Source organism: Amphichorda felina (genome assembly GCF_050947745.1).
Source record: "Amphichorda felina strain 45539 chromosome Unknown scaffold_1, whole genome shotgun sequence".
In the NCBI taxonomy this organism is placed as follows: Eukaryota; Fungi; Ascomycota; class Sordariomycetes; order Hypocreales; family Bionectriaceae; genus Amphichorda; species Amphichorda felina.
Genome location: NW_028145049.1, coordinates 627,506 through 652,665, shown reverse-complemented (window position 1 = coordinate 652,665; position 25,160 = coordinate 627,506). Strand labels below are relative to the sequence as shown.

At 47.1% G+C, this 25,160-nt stretch overlaps 9 protein-coding genes across 9 annotated transcripts; 3 read left to right on the top strand and 6 right to left on the bottom strand.

Moving 5' to 3' along the window:
- Positions 1-4,238: 4,238 nt before the first annotated feature.
- Positions 4,239-5,420, bottom strand: ACO1O0_000216 (heme-dependent oxidative N-demethylase family protein; the record flags this gene model as incomplete). Its single annotated transcript, XM_083189715.1, has 1 exon — positions 4,239-5,420. The coding sequence occupies one exon, from the start codon at positions 5,418-5,420 to the stop codon at positions 4,239-4,241; it is 1,182 nt and encodes a 393-aa protein (XP_083053574.1).
- A 542-nt stretch (positions 5,421-5,962) lies between these two features.
- Positions 5,963-6,496, top strand: ACO1O0_000215 (RmlC-like cupin domain-containing protein; the record flags this gene model as incomplete). Its single annotated transcript, XM_083189714.1, has 2 exons — positions 5,963-5,986; positions 6,191-6,496. 2 exons carry the CDS (start codon positions 5,963-5,965, stop codon positions 6,494-6,496), a joined length of 330 nt encoding a protein of 109 aa, XP_083053573.1.
- Positions 6,497-6,679: 183 nt separating this feature from the next.
- On the bottom strand, positions 6,680-8,473 carry ACO1O0_000214 (uncharacterized protein; the record flags this gene model as incomplete). Its single annotated transcript, XM_083189713.1, has 2 exons — positions 6,680-7,749; positions 7,834-8,473. The coding sequence occupies 2 exons, from the start codon at positions 8,471-8,473 to the stop codon at positions 6,680-6,682; spliced, it is 1,710 nt and encodes a 569-aa protein (XP_083053572.1).
- A 1,739-nt stretch (positions 8,474-10,212) lies between these two features.
- ERB1 (ribosome biogenesis protein ERB1) lies at positions 10,213-12,489 on the top strand (the record flags this gene model as incomplete). The annotated part of the gene is made up of 2 exons (XM_083189712.1): positions 10,213-10,806; positions 10,861-12,489. The coding sequence occupies 2 exons, from the start codon at positions 10,213-10,215 to the stop codon at positions 12,487-12,489; spliced, it is 2,223 nt and encodes a 740-aa protein (XP_083053571.1).
- A 198-nt stretch (positions 12,490-12,687) lies between these two features.
- On the bottom strand, positions 12,688-13,740 carry ACO1O0_000212 (SGNH/GDSL hydrolase family protein; the record flags this gene model as incomplete). Its single annotated transcript, XM_083189711.1, has 1 exon — positions 12,688-13,740. The coding sequence occupies one exon, from the start codon at positions 13,738-13,740 to the stop codon at positions 12,688-12,690; it is 1,053 nt and encodes a 350-aa protein (XP_083053570.1).
- Positions 13,741-14,838: 1,098 nt separating this feature from the next.
- ACO1O0_000211 (Ish1 domain-containing protein) lies at positions 14,839-16,617 on the bottom strand (the record flags this gene model as incomplete). Its single annotated transcript, XM_083189710.1, has 3 exons — positions 14,839-16,049; positions 16,112-16,474; positions 16,533-16,617. The coding sequence occupies 3 exons, from the start codon at positions 16,615-16,617 to the stop codon at positions 14,839-14,841; spliced, it is 1,659 nt and encodes a 552-aa protein (XP_083053569.1).
- Positions 16,618-17,940: 1,323 nt separating this feature from the next.
- RPT5 (26S proteasome regulatory subunit 6A) lies at positions 17,941-19,491 on the bottom strand (the record flags this gene model as incomplete). The annotated part of the gene is made up of 4 exons (XM_083189709.1): positions 17,941-17,961; positions 18,025-18,659; positions 18,716-19,131; positions 19,184-19,491. The coding sequence occupies 4 exons, from the start codon at positions 19,489-19,491 to the stop codon at positions 17,941-17,943; spliced, it is 1,380 nt and encodes a 459-aa protein (XP_083053568.1).
- A 428-nt stretch (positions 19,492-19,919) lies between these two features.
- Positions 19,920-20,948, top strand: ACO1O0_000209 (mitochondrial 54S ribosomal protein uL10m; the record flags this gene model as incomplete). The annotated part of the gene is made up of 1 exon (XM_083189708.1): positions 19,920-20,948. One exon carries the CDS (start codon positions 19,920-19,922, stop codon positions 20,946-20,948), a length of 1,029 nt encoding a protein of 342 aa, XP_083053567.1.
- A 1,503-nt stretch (positions 20,949-22,451) lies between these two features.
- trl1 (tRNA ligase) lies at positions 22,452-24,921 on the bottom strand (the record flags this gene model as incomplete). Its single annotated transcript, XM_083189707.1, has 2 exons — positions 22,452-22,703; positions 22,762-24,921. 2 exons carry the CDS (start codon positions 24,919-24,921, stop codon positions 22,452-22,454), a joined length of 2,412 nt encoding a protein of 803 aa, XP_083053566.1.
- Between the last annotated feature and the right edge of the window lie 239 nt (positions 24,922-25,160).

Genomic DNA, 25,160 nt, shown 5'->3' with positions numbered 1-25,160 from the left:
AATTTATCGTAATTAATAACTTATATAATTTCTTTATCTATAACTAAGAATACCGCTTATTTATTATCGATATTATTATAGATATTATTACTTATCGTTTAACTTTAGATAGCTTTAATTGAGGTAAATACTATTAGCTAATTATATAAGCTCCTTTAAACTTATATACTACTAATAATATATTTATATATTTTAGTAATATAATATTAATAAGAGTATTAGAGGGGCTAAGGTATAATAGTTAAATTAAAGATCTAAATAGGATCCGATAAAGATATAAGGATATTAGAGTTTATAATAATAAGAAGAAGAAGGTTATTTTAAATAAAGATAAAAGATTAAAGTAAGAAATAAAGGGGTTATAAAAGAGAGAATAAAAAAAAGTAAAATTATATAAATTTAAGGTTAATTATAAATATTATTAAACTAATAATATTATTAAGATATTTATCAGGTATTATTTAGATCTTATCTAATAGTTTATAATTAATAATAAGCTTATATACTAAATACTTTATTTTATAGGTATCTATTACTTATATAATAATATATAAGAGCTTTTTTTAATTAATATATTTATTAAACTTAGGCTTAAATCCCTTTTATTATACTAAGTATTAGCCTTTATAAGTAACTAATTAATTAATAAAGTATTTTAGTTTTTATTTTTTATTCTTATCTTTATCTTTAAGGATAGGTTAGACTTTACCTTTTATTTACTTAAATAAATTATTATTAGCTATTATTAGATAGATAATTAATATAATTAGTATATTAAGTATTTTAGTAAGAGTTTTTAGCTTATAGATAAATAGATTAACTTTCTTATTAATTTTAAGGTATCTAATCTCTTATTAAGATTACTTATATAATAAGTTACCTAGTAAATAATATCCTTAATATAAATTTAGGTATATTTATTATCTAATTTATAACTAGATTAGTTTATACTTAGCGTTATATATATCTTTTATTTAGATATTAGTAGAATCTATAATATACTTATCTTTTATTATATAAAATTATTTCGTTATATCTATTATATCTTTATCTAATCTAATAATTAAGATTAATAGGTTAAGAAAAGTTTTCGGCTTAAATCTAAGTATTAGCTTATTAAGATATTAATTAATAGCTTAATTATATATATTATATAAGGTAAATTATAAGGCTAATAATACCTTTAACTATAAAATATCTAATATTATAATATAATTTAACTATAAGTAGCTTAAAAAGGTATATCTAAAAGTTTAAAAGAAACTTATTATCTTTATTACTAATAATTCTAATAAATATACCTTACTTAATAATAAATAATAACTATAAAAATATTATAGCCTAGCCCTAAATATAATAGTTTAGGGTTCCGATTATAAGATAAGAGGAATAGGTTTATATTATATTATATTCGGTAAAGTAAGATCAGATATTATCTAAGTAATAGTTATCTTATTACGTAGCTAATAGCAGGGTAACCGGTATTAGGGAAATTAGTATAATAATAGGCGTAGTTATTAAACTTATAAGCTAAAGGGTTATTATTAATAGCCAGGGAGCGAGAGAAATAGATCTATCTAATAAGAAATTATAGGGTCTTATATAGTAATAATTATTTACTTATTTACCTATAGATCGCTTATCTATAAAGTCGATTCTTAGATCGCCCTTAGATTATATCGCCCCCCTATAACTATAACGAGTAACGTAGGAAAAAGGTTAATTAGCTAGGCGAGACGATAGCAGTAATAGGCCTATTATCTATTAAGACTAAAGCTTACCGAGTAAGCTATATAGCGTAATACGCTCGCCTCGTAGACGAGGCGTATAGTTATTAGGCACGTAACTAGGTCTAGGATATTATAGATCGGGATCCTACGCCTCTTAGCGCCTACCCGTTATAATAACTATTACCTTAGATTATATATATACCTTATACTATATCTCTTTCTTCGTTATCTATACTCCTTTATTATATATATATAGGTTGGGTATTAGTTAGAGTCTCTAGTTTCGCTAAGTTTATATATAATATTAAGTAATATTTTAAATATTTTATATTATCTTATAAAAACTAGATCCTTTAAGAGCCTTTAGTATCTTAGTAATATTAGAATAAAATATATTATCGTATATAATATAAATAACCTCTTTAATATAGCTATATAAAATATATAGCTTTAATGATCTATGATACTCGCGATAATAAAAAAGGTTAATTATATATATATATATATATTGCCTCTTTTATATTATTTATATAATTAAAAATAGTAAAAATATGCTAATATTATTATAAGCCTATATAACTAGCTTTAATAAAGTCTAATATAGATATATTAATATATATATTAATATTTTATATTATTATAAAACTATTAAAATAAATAATAGTTTAATATAAGATTAAATTATTATCTATAGCTTTTAGCTATCTAGATTAAGTATATTATATAAAGTTCTTATAAGAATATTCTAAAATATAAAAAGGTTTTTTTTTAATCTATTAAACCTTTATATAGAAATTAAATTATACCCTTTTAAAAACTATTATTTATTTATCTATAGTATTTATTATCTTAGGTTTAGGTATATCGAAGAATTAAGTATTTAGAAAATAATATTTAATCTATTATTTATCGATAATAATATCTAAATATTTAGAACCGATAGCTATTATAATTATAGCTAGCCTTAGGTTAAATTAAAGCTAAATCTTAGTATATAAATATTATATTATTAATTATCTTAGTATATACTAAGCCTAGATAATATAACCTTTATAAAAGGTATATATTAGCCTATATATATCTAGCTAATTTAATATATTAATATTATCTAAGATTTACTATATATTTTATTAATATAATTTAATATAATAATATATATATAATAATTTTAAGCTATCTTTAGCTTATTATAAGTCTAAATTATCTTTAGCCTTTTAGTAATTTTAGTTTTATTAATTATTAGTTAAGATATCTTTTTATTAGTCTACTTAATAAATTTTTTACTATTATTATTAGCTTAATTATTTATATAATATATGATTATTAGATATAATATATAGGATAAGATATAATTTTTATTTAAATTAATAGTTATATTTAAAGTAAGTTATCTATATATCTAATTAGGCAATTAAAGGCTTTATAAGAGGTAATACTTCTAAGCCTAATAAATAAATACTAATAATAATATTCTTAATAATAGCTAACTAATAATACTTTTCTTTATTATTTATAATATTAATATTCTTAGTATATAATAATTATCTTATTTTAATTATAATTTAATTAATACTTTTAGCGTTATATTTTATTATCCTTTTTTATAATAAGATATATATTTTCGCTAAATAAGACCTATTTATAATATTAGCGGGAAGATTATCTTATCTATCTATATTAATTATAGATTTTATTAGCTTAAAATATATATTAATCATTTTATTAGCTATTTAAATTATTATATATAAAGAAACTATTACCTTAATATTAATTATAGTTTTTATAACCTTTATTATTATATTATCTTTAGCTAATATATCCGCTATAATTATTATAGCTATTATACTTATTATATATATCGAAACTATTATAGCTATACTTATTTTAATTTTATATAAATTTATCTTATTTACTATTATTATATTAGCTAATTATATAAAATATATTAGATTAATTAGATATAATTATAATATTAAATATTAGGTAATTAGGATTATTATAAGTATATAGATAATAATCTATTAATTTTAAGGTTAGGTTATAGAACCTTATAAAATATTTTTATAAAGATAAAAGCTTAGTTAGGTAATTTATTAATATTAATATATCTTATATTAAGGTAAAAGATAATAAAGTAATCTAATTAAATATTTAAAGGTAAAATAATTTTTATCTTTTATCTTTTTAAGAATATAATAAAAAGTATAAATAGATTAGCGCGATCTTATTTCTTTTGCCTCTAATATTATCACGGCTTATAATATAATAAAGTAAAGCATATAAAATAGGTAATAACTATATAAGTTAATAATAAAGAAAAAAAAAGAATATTAATTATCTATATAATTAAAACTTATCTTATATATATAAATAAAATAACATCTAGTCTCTCTCAGCCGGATTTCCTAGTATAATAGATAGCTAATTATACCTATATAATCATACGGGTACCCGTATACCTATTAGGCGCCGAGTAATTTAAGACTAATTTATCGCTTAATAATAAGTTTACCACGGGTATTTCCTGGCTCTATCTTCCTGGTCTAGATCTAGCCCCCTATCTAACTGCTCCTTACATTTCTTGTCCAGGTACTCCAGCAAAACGTCTCCGTACTTCTCTTTCCCCTTATAGCGAGAGACCGTCTCATCCCAGCTACGCACCGCACTAGCCAGTCGCCCCGGGACGTAGTCCTCTTCGGCAATTTCCGTGATTGGGAGGAAGTAGGTGCGGATGGTGAAGCAGACGGCACCCGACTTGGGCAACCTCCGCAGCGTCTGTCGTTCAGACCGGAGCCAGTGGTGCTCGATAGCCCGGTTTTTCTCTGCAGTGCTCCAGCTCACGACTGCGTCGTCCTCGCTGCCAATGCTGTGGCTCCACGGAAGTGAGTCATCGACCTGGAGAAAGTAGTTATTGCGGCTGTAGATTGTGTCGCACTTGAGCCGCTGGAAGAACTTGAGCATGCCGCCCTCCAACTTCTCCTTGAAGTGAGGTACGTCACCCGACGTATGTATGTCGGACAGTGTCATGCCAAACTTGTCAGTCAGCCTCCAAAAGCCAGCCAGAAGAATAGCGCCACCCAGGAGGCGGTACTGCCCGTCGGGCTGCTCAATCATCAAGGCAAGATCGTCCTGGACAAGACGTGCGCACATTGCCATCGGGTCCTCCTTGAGCGGGCGCTCCAGGGTATTGAAAGACTCTCCGGACCACAGATTGTTGATGCCCACTGGCGTCCGTTTAAAGAGGGTCGGGTACCGTGCGGGAAGGTAGTTCCGCAGCTCCTCGAGGAGCTCAATAGCACCGGCGAGTGCGTCAGGGTGTGTCGTCGCGCATTTGCTTCCGCGCCCTTCGAGGCGAGCCGTCTTGTCAGCGTGGTATTTGGGGAATTGGTTGTCCAGCTCAATCCAGTCGTGAGGATCGACGGTCCGCAGTCCCATGGTGACATGGTATTTTGGCCCGTAGCGAAAGGCCCGATACGGCAACGGCTTGGTGGTTTCAATGGACCACTTTGGATATGGCGGGGGAGTCGGCATCTCGAAGCAATTCGAGCCTGGTTCCATGGCATTTTTGTTCTCGGTACTTGTCGTTGTCTCGTCCACCTTCTTCTCGGCCCTTGACCAGGAGAGGCAGACCAACAGGCACCCCCCCACAACAAGAAGCATCGGGAGCGATAGAGTGCCTAGTAAGGCCATGGTTTTGATGAGGAGAGCCATCACGAAGCATCAGATAGGTCCTGAAAGGATGAGTGAGTGAGGCCAGTCAGTCGTGAATGAGATGAGCCCGGATCTCACCTTCGACCGCGTGGCTTTTTATCCCCCTAACTCTCAGTTACCATGGTGCATGCTTCATATGGCCTCTTGAAACCCCAGGTACTCGTGCATCCCCGTGTCTCATCGAGCTGGCAGTGTCGAGCCGGCAACGGATGCAGGTGATAATGTGATTGGGCTGATAAGCAGAGCTGCCTGGTAAGTGGTGAATGGTGACGGCCCTGATGGATCGACCCTCTCCAGTCGCCGTATATAATTGCCCAAAGCGGAAATACACCCCGGCCTCTTAAACGCCCTGGCTCCTATGGGCCGGCCACGTCGTCAAAATCTGTACAATCCCATGTCGCGTAGTAATAATGGTAATCATGAGGCCTTGAATTGTGGAACCTTGGGTAGCTTTGCCGAAAACCGCAATTCCATGCGTACCTCATCGCCTTCGTAAGTGTCGTTGCAAGCCTGCCGATGTCATGACGACTGGATTCACCCACAATGTATGTATATATGTATATATGTATATATGTATATATGTATGTGACCAAAGTTCATGCCGGAAGGGACAACACATTCAATTTAATATTCCTTTTTCGACAATATTGCGCACAGAATACCCAGTGACAGCACACGACCCATCATATCTTCAAACGTTGACCTCCCCAAACATGGCCGATTCGCTAGCATTCCAATTCTACCCCTAGGCTCAGTCCAAGTTCGAGATCCCACTACTCGCCGGCGACAATGCATTTCTTGGGGATATCTTCTCTAGCGAGAAGAATTCGGATAGCCCCATCTCAGCCGGCCTGTTCCGCTTCGAAAAGGGCGAGCCTCTGACCTACACATACAAGTACGACGAGATGAAGATCGTCCTGGAAGGCGACTACACCATCACAGATGCAACAGGCCAGACAACTACCGCCAAACCCGGCGATGTTGTCTATTTCCCCAAAGGGTCGAGCATCACCTTCTCGACAAAAAAGGGGGGTCTGGCATTCTATGTGGGCTAGCGGAAGAAGAATGACTTTTGAGTGACGAAACTTGGGGGGTCAAAGATAAGCAAGGGTAATTCATTTTTGTGCTCTATGCATCTTTCAGCGATCCCGAAAGATATCTGATGGGGATTAAAATGCACTAAAAAGGCAGAGCGCATTGTAGGAATAGTCGAGGACTATGAATGCCGGTGGTACTAGCTATCCAAATAACGATCTAAGATCCTTCTTCTCCATCACATCGAGCCAGTGAACCGCCGTGCTCCCTGGAGCCTCCTCATCATAAGCAGCCCATATCGCCTTGACCAGTTTCTCAGCAACAATGATGGGCTTGGGCTGGAGGCTCGTTTCGAGAACATTGAGGCGTTTCATGATAAAGTTGCGCGCAATGGCGATATCAAGAACTACTGTCGGTATTGAGATAGAAGCTTGCTCAGTGTCCCCAGGGCTACCGATCTGATCGATGTAGCCCAAGATATCGATGTCAGTGCCATTGGAAACGCAAGGTATTCCGCGGACTCCGAAGCGCATGCTGTCAGTATCATGGCCCATCCAGGCCGAGAGGTTGAACCGAAGCCCTGTGCTGGCGCAGATGTAGAGCAATGGCTGTATGACGCGGCTCCCCGACTCCGGTGGGATCTGCTCTAATACTCCAGTGAGCCGAAGTGTCAGAGGGATGATCCACTTGTCCCACGGGACATCCCCCTCTCCTGAATAATCTGCCTCTTGGGGCAGGCGTAGCGATACCAGATCTGGGAATGTGACGTAGAGCTGGAGCAGTGACGCCAGCTGATAGGCTTCTGCTACGTGTGCAAGATGAAGCCATGGTGTTCTCCAGTCGCCAGTGTCATTCCCCTGCGAAATTGACGGGAACTCAAGCTCCAGCAGCTGCTCCTCTAATCTCTGGGCATCTTGGATTTCCTGCATCGCTGTGGACAGACTGATTGCTCTGCCCGTTGGTTTGGTGATCCTGCGGCGATATGTGCGGCATAATCGCGTGGACCGAGCAAATAGGCGAGATGTCATCGACGAGATGCCCGTCCAGGGATGAGGAAGAAGGTCAGTGCTTGTCTCCCCCACCCTGTCGGTAAATGGTTGCGGGTGACCGGATGATATGATATTGTCCATGTCGCTTCTCAAATCACCGTCATCTACGACTGAGATGAGCATTTCCCAGTACACCAAACTCTTCTGGAAGAAGTTTAGAACCTTGGCGTCCTCTTCGCTCGTTGTTAGATATTGGAGTGACACTCTACCGAGCAGATCCTTTGCTGTCCTAAGAAAAGGCGCACCGATGCGACTGCTATCCAACCAGCATATGGTCGTCCCAAGGCAGAATAAGGAAAAAAGTAGACCAGTGGGCACGCAGTCGATCATTGGCTTTCTATTGATGGAATCGACCTCGGTCTGGATGCACATGGTCGCTGTCTTCAGAAGCGCAAGGGCAGGCTGTCTCATCTGAGGTAGCCGGGCAGACAGGAAGCTTGCCGACATGCTCTGCAAGGAGTTGAGCACCGCTGCCGAGCTGGACCATAAGTCGGCCGCCAGTTTGCGATTCATATTCATTCCAGAATCAAAGGCTGACCATGCCGGGCAGACTTCGTCGAACCAGTTCGAGATGAGCCTTGATGCTAAATCTGGGCCTCGAACCAGCGAAGAAGGCCCCCGCAGCGGTTGGGGGCAGAGTCCGAGGCTCTGGGTTTCGGTAATCTTATTGAGCTCCGAAGGGTCCTGCCGCGAGGAGGTATCGCATGAGCCCGCGGCATCTTGGCATGTAACCGTTGTAGTATCCAGTAGCCAGGTCTGGAAGCCCCCGGGTCCAACCAGGGGGAGCTGAAACCCAGCATCCAGGAACTGCTGGGTGTTGGCATAGATAGAGCCAAACTCCGGCAGGCCGGTGGGTGGAAATAATTCGCCTGCGACGGCCGGACTGGGACGGGAGCTTGGACTCCCCGGCCGCGGTGGTATGCACTCACTAGATGCAGGTGATCCCATGAAGGTATCGTGGTGCTCGGCGATGGGAGTGATGGGGGTAGGCTGGTGCTTATAAGACCACTTCAGGCCTGCTGAATATCCCAGGCATAGCCAACCTTTCTGGGCGCATCTACGGCAGCCCGGTCTTGTCTCGTCGCATTTCACCTTTTGAGCATGTCAGCCATGTCTGCATGTCCATGATTCTGACCGGGGGGGCTTCGAACATGTTTTTGTTTGCAGGTGAGGCAGCCGGCGCGTGAGCGGTTCCTTGTGGAAGTCTTGGACCTCGAGCCCGCTGACTTGATGTGGGTAGTAGCATTAGGTGAAGGCATCGCTGTTTGACCATAAGACCCCTTCATAAGGAGCATCTCATTGCCATCCCGGATGATCGAGGAGAGTGCAATGGGTGTCAGCCGATGGTGGCATAGGTAGAGCTTATCTCGGTGTCTCGGAATCATGGGATACTTCTACATAGTATATACTGCCACCATGCCGCTACATCTTATCTGTGGGGGAAATGTGGCATCCCGTTAGTGTCGACTCATGGTTGGAGGTTCCCCGCTTCAGCGTCTAGGTCGAAGGTCATTTGACATGCGATCGGTGTCTCACAAACACACAGCTTGCGGTCTGGTCTCGTCTAGATTCTCACCGCCTGTATTAGTATTTTTGGTGGTAGTAGAAGGTACTCCGTAGTAAGTGTCGTGTGCTGACTACCAGTGGCAGGCTCGAGGCTCACCTGTATTGGGCGTGTAAAGGCTCATACGTGTATAATAAAACCGAGCGCTAGAAAACGGAATGGACCCATTAAAACCGGAATCGCGATTTCGTTCCTAAAGGAGGAATAACAATTGGGTCTCAGAGGCGGGAACTGGGAGGCTGAGAGGCTTCCTGGTGGACCAACGGAGCAACGCACTCAAGTTCCGCGAGGGACGGGACAACTGCTTGGGTAGTACGTACGAAGTACGAAGTAGTAGGTATGCAATGATGCATGGATGGCCCCATTCCTATTGACCCCGCCTCCACTGGGGTGATAAGAAATGCCTGCCATGTGGGAGGTTCCACGTACCACCGGTGCCGCAAGAGGTCGTAAATGATAAACGTCCTGATACTAATAGTCATTGTGTCTGTCAAATAATATGATCCATCCTGAGTTAGCTGACTGAAAAAGAAGGCCCAATGTCGGCATCATATGCTCCCAGCCTCAAAGTCATCGGACACTGCGACAGCACGTAACCTGCTGGTGGGAGTACCAGTACTAGCATATGCCATGGTTTCTGCTTCGACGGTCCTCTAGTACCACTCTGCTTGATTTGCAATGGAGTGCAAGTGGTGCAACGATTGACCTGGGAGGATCGAAGACATGTTGAAACGGTCACTGAATTCGACTTGGGGGGGTGAGAAACGCGAGTCGACTGTACTGGGAATTGACCGTTAAGAGGGCTCGTTTTCATGGGCGGTGGGCCCTAAAGGAAACCAATAACCCAATCCCGAATACCTAGGAGGACACCAATGATTCTAACATTGGAGTTGATGAAGTCCCGGAGAAAAGTTGAGAGTGGGTACCGAGGATGTACATACCTATCCACCCATTGCTGACCGCCTTCCGTGCTAAGACTGGCAGTAACCGATGTGGGGTGGTGTAGGTACTTCGTACAGGCGGCAGAAAAAAAAAAGTTCAAAGTATTCGGACAACCCACCTGGTCAACTTAACCCTGCTACGACAAGAAATCTACCAACCGCACCAGTTTAAACCGCCCGAAATGGCTCCGCTGCGGTTTTCTCGGAAACGCAAAGAGTCTGTCGGCTCTGTTGATTCGGATGATGAGCTCGCAGGTGTTGCTTTGGATGGAGTTTTATCCGACAGCGGGGACGACTCCGGCTCTGAACCCGAATTCGACGCAGCGAGCTTTGATGGCCCCGATACGGACGACGATGAGCATAGTTCCGACGCGGAAAGCGTTTCGAGCGGAGATGATGCATCCGACAAGCCCAATTACAAAGTCGTGAAAGATGCCAATGGGAATGAGCGGTATGAGTATGCTGAAGTCGACCCAGTGTACGACAGCGACGATTCGGATGCGCGCGAACTGCCCAACACAATTGGAAACATTCCTCTGTCATTCTACGACTCCTACCCCCACATTGGCTACGACATCAATGGCAAGAAAATCATGCGACCGGCTACCGGAGAAGCCCTTGATGCCCTCCTCGACAGCATTGAAATACCGAAGGGTTGGACAGGCTTGACTGATCCTCAGACTGGAAAGCCTCTCAACCTGAGCCAGCAGGAGCTGGAGCTTTTACGCCGTATTCAGATGGGAGAAGTACCCGAAGAAGGATTCGATCCCTATCCGGTATGTTGCCGTCCCGATTCAACTAGGGGTTTTCTGTTACTGACCCCAATCCAGGAGATGGTTCCCTACTTTACTAGTATCGAGGAGAAGATGCCTCTCAGCGCCGCCCCGGAGCCGAAGAGACGATTCTTGCCCTCGAAACATGAGGCTAAGCGCATTGCGAAGTTAGTCCGAGCCATAAAGGAAGGAAGAATTCTACCTTACAAACCCCCGGAAGAACGTGACCGCGAAGAAGAAGAGGTCGAAGAAAGCCATTATGATATTTGGGCAAACGAGGAGCCTCAAGATCGCCATGTCATGCACATTCCGGCCCCCAAATTGGCTCCTCCGGGTTATGACCTAAGTTATAACCCTCCCCAGGAGTATCTACCAACCAAAGAAGAGAGAGAGGCATGGGAACAGACCGATCTAGAAGAAAGGGAGAAGGAATATCTTCCAGCTCACTTTGACGCGTTGCGGAAGGTACCTGGGTATGGAGAGTTCGTCAAAGAGAGGTTCGAGCGGTGTCTCGATCTCTACCTGGCCCCCCGAATCCGGAAGAATCGACTCAACATTGATCCGAACTCATTGCTGCCGAAACTGCCTCGCCCCGAAGAGCTCAAACCATTTCCCACACTCTGTCAGGCTATTTTCAAAGGCCATGAAGGCCGTGTACGTACGGTGGCCTTTAGCCCAGACGGTGAATGGGTGGCTTCCGGCGGTGATGATGGGACGATACGAGTTTGGGCGTTGAATGGCCACCAGGAGTGGTCCGCTCGCCTTAACACCGAGGAGTCGGTCAACGTTGTCAGGTGGCGGCCGAACAAGGAGACGTTTATCCTTGCGGCGGCTGCCGGTGAGGATTTGTTCTTTGCTGTGCCACCGCTTGTTAGTGATGCGACTGAGAAGGCCAGTCGCGATGTTTTGGACGCTGGGTTTGGTCATGCTGCCAATGGGGGTCAACCCACGACAATCAATAGCCTCAGCAAGGATGTACCCGCCAAATGGTCTCGGCCTGGTTCTAAACTTGAAGCTGCCAGCGTTTTGCTGAAGGCGACAGTCAGGGCTCCGATCAAGATGATGAGCTGGCACAGAAGAGGAGACTTCCTATGCTCCGTATCTCCAACCGGCCAAAGGAGCTCCGTCGCCATCCATACACTTTCCAAGCACCTGAGCCAGGTTCCATTCCGCCGACTGCCCGGCCTCGCTCAGGCAGCACACTTCCATCCGTCACGGCCCTTGTTCTTTGTAGCCACACAGCGAGTTATCCGTTGCTATGACTTGCAGCGACAAGAGCTGGTCAAAGCTATCCAGCCTGGAGCTCGCTGGATCTCTGGCTTCGATGTTCATCCGGGCGGCGACAATCTCATCGTTGGCTCCTACGATCGCCGCCTCCTATGGCACGATCTGGACATGTCGAGTCGCCCGTACAAGACGATGCGCTTTCATAGCGAGGCCATTCGTGCCGTCAAGTACCACAAGAGCCTGCCTCTGTTTGCTGATGCCAGTGATGATGGGACTGTTCAGATTTTCCACGGCCGGGTTCTCAGCGACCTGACTGAAAGCGCCACTATAGTGCCTGTTAAGATGCTTAAGGGACATAAGGTGATGAGTAAATTGGGAGTTATGGATATCGACTGGCACCCAAAGCACCCATGGTGCATCAGCGCTGGAGCAGATGGAACGTGTAGGTTATGGGCCTGATGAGGCACTATTGTACATTCTAGCGACAGGTAGAAAAGTCAGAGAGCCCGCCGATTTGGTAGCGTTGGCGTTCGGAAGGGGCTTGGAGTAGGGATGCTCAATTTCGCGCCATTTGCAACCTATATTCGAATATGACCTTTGCAGTTATCGTGATACCTAGCACCGTTGATCATCCATCATCACTTTCCATCCCAGAGATCAAAAGAGACCCAAGTCTATCGCGTCGGCCATGGCCTTGTAGCCTGCCGGATTCAAGTGAAGGTGGTCACCGGTATCATACTGGGTGAGAAGTTGCTCTGGATTGTCTGGGTCTCGAACGGCTTTGTCGAAGTCGATGATGGCGTCGAATTTACCACTTGACCTGATCCACTCGTTGACGGTTTGCCTTGTCTTCTCTCTATTGGGGTGTCCATAATCCTGACCTGGGCCAGTCATGGGGGTAATTGTTGCCCCCAAGACTGCGATGCCATGCCTGTGAAGGCGCAATATCATCTGGTCGTATGCCTGGATAATTCGGTTCCCTACGAGACCCTGACTGGCCTCGTCCGTAGCAGCAGTGCCTATATCGTTGACGCCCTCAAAGATAATGGCATGTTGAACTCCGGAGTGGGCTATGACATCGCGGTCGATCCGCCCAAGAGCGTTAGGGCCCAATCCATCTGCGAGGATACGGTTTCCGCCAGCTGCCTGGTTCAGTATCCCAATCTTGGTCGTGGACGGATCCGCTTGGAGTCGATCCAGGAACTGATCCGGCCATCTGTCATTCCCATTTGTCGTCGAGCCACGCCCATCTGTGATGGAGTCTCCGACAATGGCGATTGTCGAGACCTCATCCCTAGACTGGCCTTCGATGGCACTAATGAAGTACCAATGATCCGCCGACGCTGGGTCTTCGAGTTGGCCCGCAGAAACCTGGTTCCCAGGGGCAAAGTACGATGTTGTTCGACTCCCTGGGTGGGATGTGATGAAATTTGTCGTCTGGCCGTCCTTCAGGTATAAGCTCACCGAGACAATGCTTTGGGCAGAAACAGGAAATTCGACAGGGTCCGAGAATGCCACGGCTCCGTTTGGGACAACAATCGACTCTAGCCCAGAGAAGGTGAGTGGCTTTGCAGTATCGCTACGAATTCCGCTGATACCCGCAGTCTGGTTAGATGGCTGAGCAATGGACGCAGCAGTGATAGGGAGGTCGGAGCCGCCAAAGGCGTTGCTGATCTCGAGTCGGATGGTAGCTGCGTCCAAGGAGACCATGACTGTCTGTCTTACCGTCGCATTTTCAAAGACGACTCCGGTGACATTCTTGCCTTGTAAGCAACTTTCGCTCTATGGAGGCATGGGCCGGCTCAGACTCACATATGGTTCAGGAGGGAGGTTTGCTGGCTCTGTCAACTGCGGCATCGAGCCCCATAAAGTCACCCATTCGGTCTCAACATGGCGACCTGGCCGACGATGGGCAGCAACACCTAGTCCATGGGACAGTTTCTCCACAGCCCATAGTAGGAAAACGACAGAGAATAGCATCTTTTCGGCCAATAGCGCTTATATACACTTTTCCTGTGTTACAAGGGAGTTATTCTTCAACATACCGATCTCTCACCAAGTACTCGGGATATTATAAAACACGTATGCAGAAGCGGGAACGTCTATGGCTAAGTACTCCGCGAACCACCGGTACCACCAGGGTAGGCATGATGGCAATAAAGAGACGCCGCGGGTGAATTCGCTGCAGAATCCGGGGGTATCTCACATAGCCGGCAGGCTAAAGTGTTGTGCGGAGAAGGGCGAGGATGAGGTACCGAGAATCCCCATTGCCTAAATAGGACAAATCGGTTCGGGGTTCATGCCGTCCAGACCTCTGTGTCCGTCAAAGGGAAACGCGCCAGAAGCCGATGTATCTAACCCCTCAGACCTTGCTGAAAACGGCCGAGTCGACAAGAGACGCTGTGGCGTGTTATGAACGGGTTAGGCTGCTAGGCGCTATATCCATATATTACTTCCCTATTTCCCACAGATTATCGAGTGGGAGTGGCCTTTTGTGAGCAGTGCTCGTGTACGGATAGTCCTCTCATTAATTCAGTCAAGACGAAATATTATCCCCATGGGCGTGGACGGGACGGACCTCAAGTAAATAAACCACAAATTGCTTTTTGCACTATCCCGGGGTCTCACGCCCTCCACTCAAGGAAAACCGATTCTTATGAAGCAATCGAACCGAACCCACGCCCGTAAATCATTAGTTCATGACAGCAAAACCAAGGCGCGACAAACCGGATATCCCGCGGGGGCAAGTTTCGTCTGAACAACGATAGCACCCAATAGCCTCTTTTCTCCAACGCAGTAAGTAGCTGTCTATAACTCCTGCTTGGCCTCCTTTGCCTTCGCTCTGGCTTGGGCCTCAGCCTCAGCAGCTTTCTGCTTCGCTGCCTCGCTACCCAAGCTGAGCTGTGTAGTGACCCAGTTCCAGCCGTTCTTAGCAGCCTCCTCGAGCTTAGCAAAGATAGTCCCACCCGGTGACGAGGTTCCGTACTTGAAATAAGTCGCCTGTTTGCGAGCCTCGGCCTTGAGTTCCTCTAGCTTGCTTCCCTGGGGAACGGGGATGCCATAGCTGTCCAGATATGACTTCAACTCGGCCTCAGTCCAGGCATCAAAGGCATTCTGCTTGGCTGAGGCTGTGGCTTCAGATAGGTAACTCGTGGCAGATGCATAGGTAGAATCACCAGCAGTAGATGCTGAGGAGTAGGCAGAGTTGGCCGCGCTCACAAGTTCATCGCGACTAGCATCCTTCTTCTCAGCTACTTTTTTGGCCGCGATATCCCCGTGCTTGGAGAGGTATTTCTTCAGGTTGTCAAGAGAGAAGTCGTCAAAGGTCCATGCGTTCCATCCTGTGGCAGCTTTATGAGAGTGTTTCCTAACTAAAGCCTGGAGCTGGTCTTTGTTGGAGCCCTGAGGGACAGGAACACCACGTGCGTCGAGATAGGCTTTCAGACGGCTGTGCGACCAAGTTCCGATGGCGTCGTCGAAGGCGTGCTGAGCAGCGAGAGTGGCGCTATCTGAGGCCCTGGCGTACTCGTTCTGAGCGTTGGAAGTGGCGGCGCCGAACGCTGAGGAGGCTTTGGCGGCAACGGTATCACCCATGATCTCTGCACGGTGCTTTCGGACAAGAGCCCTCAACTCATTGAGCTTTGTACCCTGGGGCACCGAAATTCCATTTTTGTCACAGAATTCCTTGAGCTGAGACTCGCCCCAAGCGTCGATGATCATGTCAGTCAGGGTTGCATAGGCGGCCTGTGCGCTTGCGGTGGCACTGGCAGCTTGGGCTTGTGCCTTGAGATATGCGAGACGGGAATTACGGCGAACGGAAGCAATGAGTCGGTCCCGAGACGAGGGCTGCGGGGCAGGGAATCCATGGGCGTCAAGCCATTCTTTGAGATCGGACTCAGACCAGGTCTCATACAGCCAGTCTCCAGGATACGAGGCGGTCTCGCCGAGCTTCTTGGCAGCACTGTCGTAGCCCTGGCGGGCTTTTTGGAGGATAGTATCACGTTGGCGAGGCTGTGGGACTATACATAGTGTTAGTGGTGATGGGATCGAGAGTAACCGGGTGATGACATCAGACACATACCTGGAATGCCGTGCTTGTCAGCAAAGGCCTTGAGCTGGCTCTCTGACCAAGTGTCTAAAATCCAGTCCCTGACGTTCGCCCAGGCATGCTGTGCATTTTCCCCAGACTCGTACCAATTGGCCTCGACCTGCTGGAGTAGGTTGTCCTTGGTCGCCTCAGCATCGGCCTTGGTCTCCTTGCCCTTTGCCCGAAGGAAAGCGCTGAGGTCGGCGGTATCCCAGTTCTTGTATGGAGTGACAATATGTTGGTCCCAGTTCTTCTCGATGAGGTTCTCCAGATCCTTGCGATCCGCAGGAGTCGGATACGGGACGTCGTGATCCGAGAGCCAGCGCTCTAGCTCAGTCTCATGCCACTTGTTGTATACTGCAGCTTAGTTCAGCAGGCTGATCAGGTCAGTACACTAGAATATGATAGGACTCACCGGCTTTGGTTCCAGGGAACCAGCTGCTGGCAGCAACACTGCAGACGGCCAAGGCCGCCGCCAAGGCGGTAGACAGGTGCCTCATGATTAGGGACGAGTGTGGGAGCTGGTCACGGTGTGCCGAGGAGTTTCGTCTCTAGGACCCTGGGCGTGAAACGGGGTCTCGAAGGGATGAGACCAGTACAATAGAGACGGAGGGTGCAGGTATACGATGAAGAAGAGAAGCAATGGAACGGGGGATGTTGAGATTGGAAGGGGTAAAAAGTCAGGCCGGGAAGTCGCAAGAGGTGTGAGGTCATGCACCAGCGAGGTGACGCCAGGTGATGGAGGTACCCTCGTTACAATTCCATCAAACGCGGGCAATGAATGGACAGGCATGGCGTGAATGCACCCCAGTAGGTTATGTGCTAGCGAAGGCATCCTATGAAATGAAAGTCAATAACGTCACTGTCTCGTGGCTGCTGGCTGGCACGCTTGGAAAGGGCGCCCAATCTGTGCGATCGCTCGTCATTCCACACCTGGGGTACCTGCAGAGATACTGTACCTCTTTAGTGGTAAAAGCTTGGCAGAGGGAAGTGATTTTCAACATCCGCAGCTCTTGGTACGAGCAGTGAAGTACTGATACGAGCTTCCAGGCTGCTAGCACCTTGAGATCCCGTCAAGATGCTAAATCACAGAGTGCTCTGTGGAGTTCAGCAACCCTATCTTGCGAGGCTTCCCCATTCTTCTGTAGGTCGCTAGTGAACGACAACGACTGACAAGCTTCGCTACAGAAGGATTCCGGCACTTCTTGTGCTGAGGAGCCGCCGTTGAGCTGTCGCGTTGTGGTGACGTAGACGTGCATCATGTCGAGGACCCTTCCGTCCGCCACCCTTGACTGGCGGCTCATCGGGGTGCTAGCAACTTGTATGCTCCACATGCGGCCCAGCAACCGGCTCATGGACCAAAAGCTCCGGATTTCTGCGGGGGCTGATGATGATGATGCCTCACTTCCTCGTCAGCTCTGCCCAGGTGTGAATTCGCGAATGAATGAATTTCCGGAACCCTTCTGCTGCTGGTCCGACATCATAAACGTACCAAGTTGCCTGCCTACTCACATCTATGTACCTTGACAATAGATAGGTATTACTTACTAAACAAACTTGTTTCGTCCCAAAGTTATGCCAATTACCTTATCCTAAGCGCTTGGAGCTGATAGCTCAGATAACCAGGTCAGCACCTATGATAACGTGGATATGTTTGGGTGGCACATTCAGTTTGCTGCAATATCCATCCCGGAGCATGTCTATGTGAATTTGCGCGAGCTACCACAGTGGTCTTACATTCATCGTCACCTGTAACCGGAAACGCAGTTGCACCATTCCACTAGGAGACCTTGTATTTCGATAACTAACCGGATGCCCTTGCCTTAAGCGTAGAAGTTGACAGTCTAGGGGGGAAACATTAGTACTGAATATGGATGGTTGGGGTCAGGTCGTGGAGAATCACTCACGTCTTTCTTCTTGGCTTGGACTTCGGCAATGGCGTCCACGTAGTGTTCGTGCCCGATCTTGTTCTTCCCCGACCGCAGTGCAATCATACCAGCCTCGACACACACTGCCTTGAGCATGGCACCTCCAAACTCGTCCGTGCTGCGCGCCAACTCGCCCCAGTTGACACCCGGGTCGACCGTCATCTTTCGCGAATGAATCTTGAGAATCTGAGCGCGGGCCTCCTCATTTGGTAGGGGGAACTCGATCTTGCGGTCAAGACGTCCTGAACGAAGCAGAGCAGGATCCAACACATCCACACGATTGGTAGCCGCCAAAACCTTGATGCGGTCGTCAGAGGCAAACCCGTCGAGTTGATTCAGGAGCTCCAGCATGGTTCGTTGAACTTCTCGATCACCACTCTTCTCGCTGTCGAATCGCTTGGTGCCCACAGCATCTAGTTCGTCGATAAATATAATGGCTGGTGCCTTTTCCTTTGCCAGAGCGAAACAGTCGCGCACAAGTTTAGCACCATCCCCTATGAACATTTGCACAAGCTGGGGCCCAGCTAGTTTCAGGAATGTAGCGTCTGTCTGTGCAGCACAAGCTCGGGCTAGTAGAGTCTTTCCGGTTCCCGGCGGGCCGTACATGAGGGCACCTGTTGGATGTCAGTACTCGCTACTGGAACATAAGCTCCTCTGCGAGGATGCATACCTTTAGGAGCCTTGATCCCTATCTTCTTGAAGCGCTCCGCTTCCTTCATCGGCCAAACAATGGCCTCGACGAGCTCCTCAATCTGTTTATCCAGGCCGCCGACATCGGTGTACTGTTCTGTTGGTTTCTCATCTACTTCCATAGCCTTGACTCTGCTGTCGTATTCGGCGGGTAGTGTATCTAGAATTAGATAGGAGTCCTTATTGACCCCAATGAGGTCGCCAGGCTTGAGCTTGTCCGAGTCCACCAGGCCGATCAGAGGAAGGAAGATGGTCTGTCTCGTTGATGTCTTGATCACGGCCGATTTACCCACCCTGGTGGCGTCAAGGTCGATGTTGGCACCCTCCTCGGATGATTCGGCGGTCGGGTCGAGGTCCAGCAGCTCGACAACGTTGCCGACCAGGTATGGTAGTTGCCTGCATCCCCAAGTCAGTCGGGTTGGTACCTAGCATTGCCAACGCGACTCACCGGTTGTTCGCAATCTTGTCGACATTTTCCTTGATCTTCTCCCCCATAGCGGCTTTCTCGTGCGATAACCTCGACAGTTCGCTTTTCATGATTCTCGAGTCGTTCTCGAGCAATCGTTTCCTTGTCTGAATGTCCTGTGTCCCAAGGCTTAGGATCTCCTCGTCAAGAATGTCATCTGCCTCCTCAGCTTCTTCCATCTCGGCGTCTCCATCCTGGTTCTTCTTCCCATCTTTGTCTTCGCCACCATCTCTCTTCTTGTCGTCCTTATCCCGGCGGTCGAGATCATCAAGCTCCTCGAGAGTCGACATGGTGCCCGTCGACTAGAGAAGAGAATCCACTTGAGAGTGGCAGAATTCTCCGCTGGGTAATCTTGTGACAGACGCTCCCGTAATGATTGTAGTATATGCGTAGGGGTGGAGCGGTGACTGATGCTTCGGTGGTGGTATGTGAGGTTGAGGAAGCTCCAAGGCAGTGAGTGTCGCGCGTAATCAGCTTCCACAGCCTGGAAGCTTCCTAGGTGCCGTTGAGGCGCTCTACGTGGCGCTAGGCTGGAAAGGGATGCGGCGGCTGGTTGATCCGGACCCACAATATCTTTCTTGAGGCTCACCACCAAAATCAGATCGCGAAGGCTTGACGCGAGTTTCGGAATAAGTCGAGTAGCTGTACAAACCGAACAAAGTGAGCACTATCGCTGCCAGCATCGACTCCGTGCAAATCAATTGACTTTTCTTTTAGGATGACTCGCAGAATAACTCAGGCGGCTAGCCCTTGCCTGCGACGGTTAAGAGAGGGACCGCGCATCCCACGTCGGGCATGTCCTCTAACCGTCTCTAACTTTTCGACCTCCTCCAAGGAACAGTATGCTTCTGCCGGTCCTTCCGCTTCCGCCCAGTCTGCAGCCGCGGCCCGGGCTCCTATTGAGCACGTTCCCGCCACGAAACCTCCCAGTGCCCGACCAGTCGAGACGAGAAAGAGTCAGATGATCCGCACCTACACATCCCTCTTGCGGACCACCCCCTTGATACTATTCTTTCAACACAACAATTTGACAGCGGTGGAGTGGGCTGCGGTTAGGAGAGAGCTTTCGAAAGCCCTGGGGGCCGTGCCGTCCCCGAGTTCTGCGCCGGGGGCTGAATCTAAAGACATCGCCTCAGAGATTCAGCTGTCTGTCCTGAGGACTAACATGCTCAATGTCGCCCTGAAGATTGTCGAGTTCCACGACCCGGTTGCTGCCTCAGCGCTTGTATCTACACCACGGACACTGAAAGGCCCCCTTGTTCACGATCTTTCCGAAGTTGCCTACAAAACAATCAAAGAAACTCCCATCCCCGCAGACTCGGCCTACGCACAGATTGAGCCGCTTATAGTGGGACCTTTGGCAGCTCTCACAATTCCAGCAGTATCTCCGGCGCATTTGGCGGCAGCCCTTAGTGTCCTTTCTCCTGTGCCGGGTAAATTCCCTGCCCCGAGGAAGAAGGCAAGCCCCGGATATCATGAGGCGACGTGTCAGAATGCTCTTGCGAAGCTACTCCTTGTTGGCGGACGGATAGAGGGGAAAATCTTTGACCAAGACGGTGTGAACTGGGTAGGCAGCATCGACGGAGGTCTCGACGGACTGCGCGCCCAGCTGGTGGGTGTTCTCCAGAGCGCCGGTCTTGGCATCACAACTGCTCTCGAAGGTGGCAGCAAGAGCTTGTGGCTGGCTCTTGAAGGCAGGAAGACTCAGCTGGAGGAGCAGAGCGGAGACAAGAAGGCTGAGGAGTGAAGAAGTCATACGCAGGATGGCAAGGAGAGACTCATCTAAGCGGTATCCCAGAAGCTCCGTGTATGTTGGAACATGTAACATTATGTATATAATACTGGAGAATCGATGGATTCCGAGTTCAAGATATCAGCATTCGGTGTACTTCGTGGAGAGTGAACTAAGTACCAATACTACTGAGTAATTAAGGATCTCTCTGTATAGGTAGGTACGTTTAGCAATTGAACGTGTGGATGGGAAGCCTGTGACGATTTATGGACCCCGCGAAGCACGCTCCCGTGCCACACCAGGTCGGTGCCTATCACTTCGCCAAGAAGCTAGCTACACCACCCTAGTGACCTCCCCCAGCCAGCAGCTCCCACTCGACAGCATCACTTCATCACGACACCTCTTCTCCCAGCCTTTGCCAACGCTCTTAACGGACCTTAGGGCCTTCGCGTATCGTTTCCGAACTGCGACCCATTAGTTACGGACATGTCTCTGCGATAAGACTTGTAAACCATGGACTTTGCACCATACCAATCCTCTCCTCCCGAGCACGGCCGCGTCGCGTCGCCCGAATACTACAACGCTTCTTCCCCTCGAGCATCCCAAGACGCTCGTCGTTCGTTCTCGCCCATAGCTTCCACTCCGCCACCACTGCAGCACCCGCAACCACAGAGAGGATGGTCAGGGTTCGACGGGCAGACCAGCAGTTGGGCTGGAGGCAGTAGTGGTGGACAGTCTGTACCCGGCGCATACCCCCCGGCCGAGGTCAGCGAGTTTGATACTAGTCTGGGCCTCCGGCTTGATTACGAGGCCTGTTTGGCGTATCTTGCTTCCCCTCCTCTCGGCGCAATTGTTCTTCTCATTCTTGAGCGTAATAGCGATTATGTTCGGTGCGTCGAATAGCTATGAACTTCATCTTCCTAGCACCGGCTAACCCAGGGCAGGTTTCATGCCTGGCAATCGGCCCTGCTTTTTACCACCCTTATGGTGTTGCATCTTATTTTCTTGTGGTCCAGCTTCTTGAGCTGGGTATTGTTTGTTATCGATCTCGCTCTCGTCGCTCTTCTAACGATGCGCGCATACAAGGATGCGGAGATCCTAGACAGGTACGAGTCTTCTAGTCACACTATCCTGCAAAGTAAAAGAAGAAAGGGTTAACCGTGTCTAGATTTGAACTACCATTCTTTGGGAGGCTAGCGAGCAGGTTTTTAGACGACGAATAGGGCTCATTTGTGAACCTGGGTGGATTTGGGTATATAAGTGTATAATTCTTGGTAGCTCGCACATTATCTGTTACATTTCTTTATACCCCTGTAATCAAATTTTTAGTGCGAGGAAACACACCACTGCGAAAGAAACTCAAGCTCTTACTGTATTTGATACAAACGAGTGTTACAGGAATAGAGCGCCTGACTCTAGAACTAACAAAGCGGATATAACGTCAGTATCCCTTAGAGTATCTTTGCGAAACCTTGGCTTGTCATCTCCACTCGTTCTCCTTGTTTTTTTTATGTGTAACTATCTCGATAGTACCGGTTTAACTTCCCCCTTAACGGTCGGTTTTTCCGGGAACACAACTTCTCGAATCTTGTTCTCTTCCGTGGGCCCTACCTCCAGCCATTTAAGCAAGAGACTGTTGCTCTCCTTGGGTTTCACCGAGTCATCTCGTGTCCCCACGGTGATATGAGCAACGCGATTGACGCATTGCCAATTGTTCCCGTCGTCAATCAAGCGTACAACGATGGCCATGATCCGATCGTCAAACACGACCTACAGCTTGCCAGTCAGGAGAGTGTATCTGCGTGGAGCAATTAAAGAGGCTACTTACCCGTTCGAGCATCACATCACAGTCGCCTAGCTTGCCCTCTGGATTCCCTGCGTCATCAACTTCTTTCTGCATACTGATGTACCTAGCCCAAAGCTCCGGGTGGTCTTTTGCAGATGCCCGGTGCATAAGCGTGACATGGAATTTGTTCTGCACTCTTCGGGTCTGCTTCAGCTGCATGTAGAAGCGGCAACTCTCTGGGTTCTTTCCCTTGAAAGAACTCTCCAATATGCTGTTGATAAGCTCAGTCGGGAGATTCACGGACATGTATTCGAGAGGCTTCTTCCTCTTTGGCCCTTGCTGCTGTTGCGGTTGTTTGCTATTTTCCTTGTCCTTCTTTCCTCTATCGGGTATGTTTTGTCTGAAATCTGGTTTGTACCCAAGAGCAGCTTGTATAGCCTCGTCGAGCTTTTCAGGAGGGGGAACTTCCGTTACAAGGTTGGGGAAGTAACGGTTTAGCTCCTTAACTGTCGTCTCGAGGTTATCCCTGCTCTGTAGAGTTGGGTCTAGGTTGATGACCACGTCGAACGCATCGTCAGGTCGCTGGTAAGGGTTACAAGGCTCAAAACGGTTGATAAAGCCTTCCATAACGCCTATGAACTTCTCCTTATCGGTAGCCGCGTGAATTGTCTGGTGGTTATCTCCTCGTCCCAGAACCCTGGCTTGGGTGACTTGGCGCACCGCATCGATGGAATCCTCATCGTGGCGGAAATTCAGACAGACAATCTTGGCCGTGGCGTGCTTGAGTTTCACGTCGGTGATTATTTGCCTCCTTTCGTGTTTCGATGCATTATTCCGGTCGGCAAAGACGGCAGTGTGGCCCTTCAACTGATCTAATACCGCCTTAGTGAACCTGGGTGGCCTACCCTTCCCCGAAATGTTATCATTCTGAATATGACCCCATCCAAAGAGGTGACCTAATGCAAGTGCGATTGTGGTTTTTCCGCAACCTATAGTTGCGATCGGGCACAGAATGACATCTTTAGTCACCTCGGGCATTGCTAGTGGAGCCATTCCGTCACTCTCCAGGTTGGCAGCATCAGATCCCTTAAGATTCTTGAAATTCAAGAAGTCGTTCCTCAATGCGATGATTCCGTGGTTCTGGTTATACTCTTTGCCCAATTTCGGATCCGCTGCAAGACGTCGGCGAGCGTAGAAAAGATAGTCTTCAGTAATCCTGATGTGTTTCTTGAATTTGGGTTGCTTGCCGGCAATGAGTGCTTTCGTGCACTCCCGCCACTGCCTGTACATCAAGTAAGGCTCGTCAAACTTGAATTTGAAGAACCAATCTTGGTAGGGGGCGGATGCTGGGTCGTGTGTCATCCTACAGCGGATAACGAAGCCCTCGACATCACGTCCGTCGTGGGCTCCGGTTTCAGCCACCTCTTCGAGAAATGTCTTCACCTTGTTGATGTCATCCATGACAATAAGTCCCGTCTTGCGAAATCCCCACTGGTCGGCGAACTCTTGCACCATGGGTCCAGGGTACGTAGCAAATTCAGGAAGATTGAGGTTGATGCCGTGAAGATAGAGGCCCGCCTTGTCGGGGCCGTAGGCCAGGATATGCTCCTCAAAAGCATCGTCACAAAGCTCGGCCACGGCTGTAGCATTCCTCTGTCGAAGCTCTCTGGCCAGGTCGGCCTTGGTTTTCCCCACTGCAGCCAGTTGCCTCTCCAAACGAATCTCGCCGGCGCTTGCATGGCTGAGGGTGACATCGGAACGATCACCGGTTGAGTGTTTGCTGCACACGATCAAAGTATCGTCTTCCAATCCGGAAATAAAGATAATGCATCCATTCTCTTTGAGGGTTAATTCATAGGGGGGGCGCGTCCGGCTGAAGATGTTCTGCCACTTTGTCTCGTGGACCTCATCCACGTTGAAGAACTTGTCATAGCCACGAACAACAATTTCTGGCTGGTTTCTGCGGTTCCTGGCTGTGAATAGGCCACGAGCGTACGTGGGCAAGTCGCGGCGTTTGTAATCCCAGTCATGCATGCGCCAGGAATCAACCTGAATGCCATCCGCAGAACCCTTCACATCGAAGGTGGTCTTTTTGACAGAAAACCCTCCCTTTTTCTTGCTCTTGCTGGCAGTTTCAAGACCCCTTACCATTTCAGAGACGTCATCGACGCTCTGCGGGGTGAAAGGAGCAGTGGTAGCCATGACGGCCAAGCTATGGCTGTCCCACTAGGCGGTATGAAGTTTGTTTTGGTTGGAGTTCTGTAGAGAGGTAATGTGCTTTTCGAAGGTAGTAGTAGTTCCGTCCTTAAGCCACGCCCCTGGGTCATAGAGGACTCCGAGAAAAATGAAAATCCACCTGTCTCGTAGGCCTTGAGTTGATATGAGGGAGTTGGATATGAGAGAGTTGGGGAGAATGGGTAAGTGTGCTCAGTGGACGACTC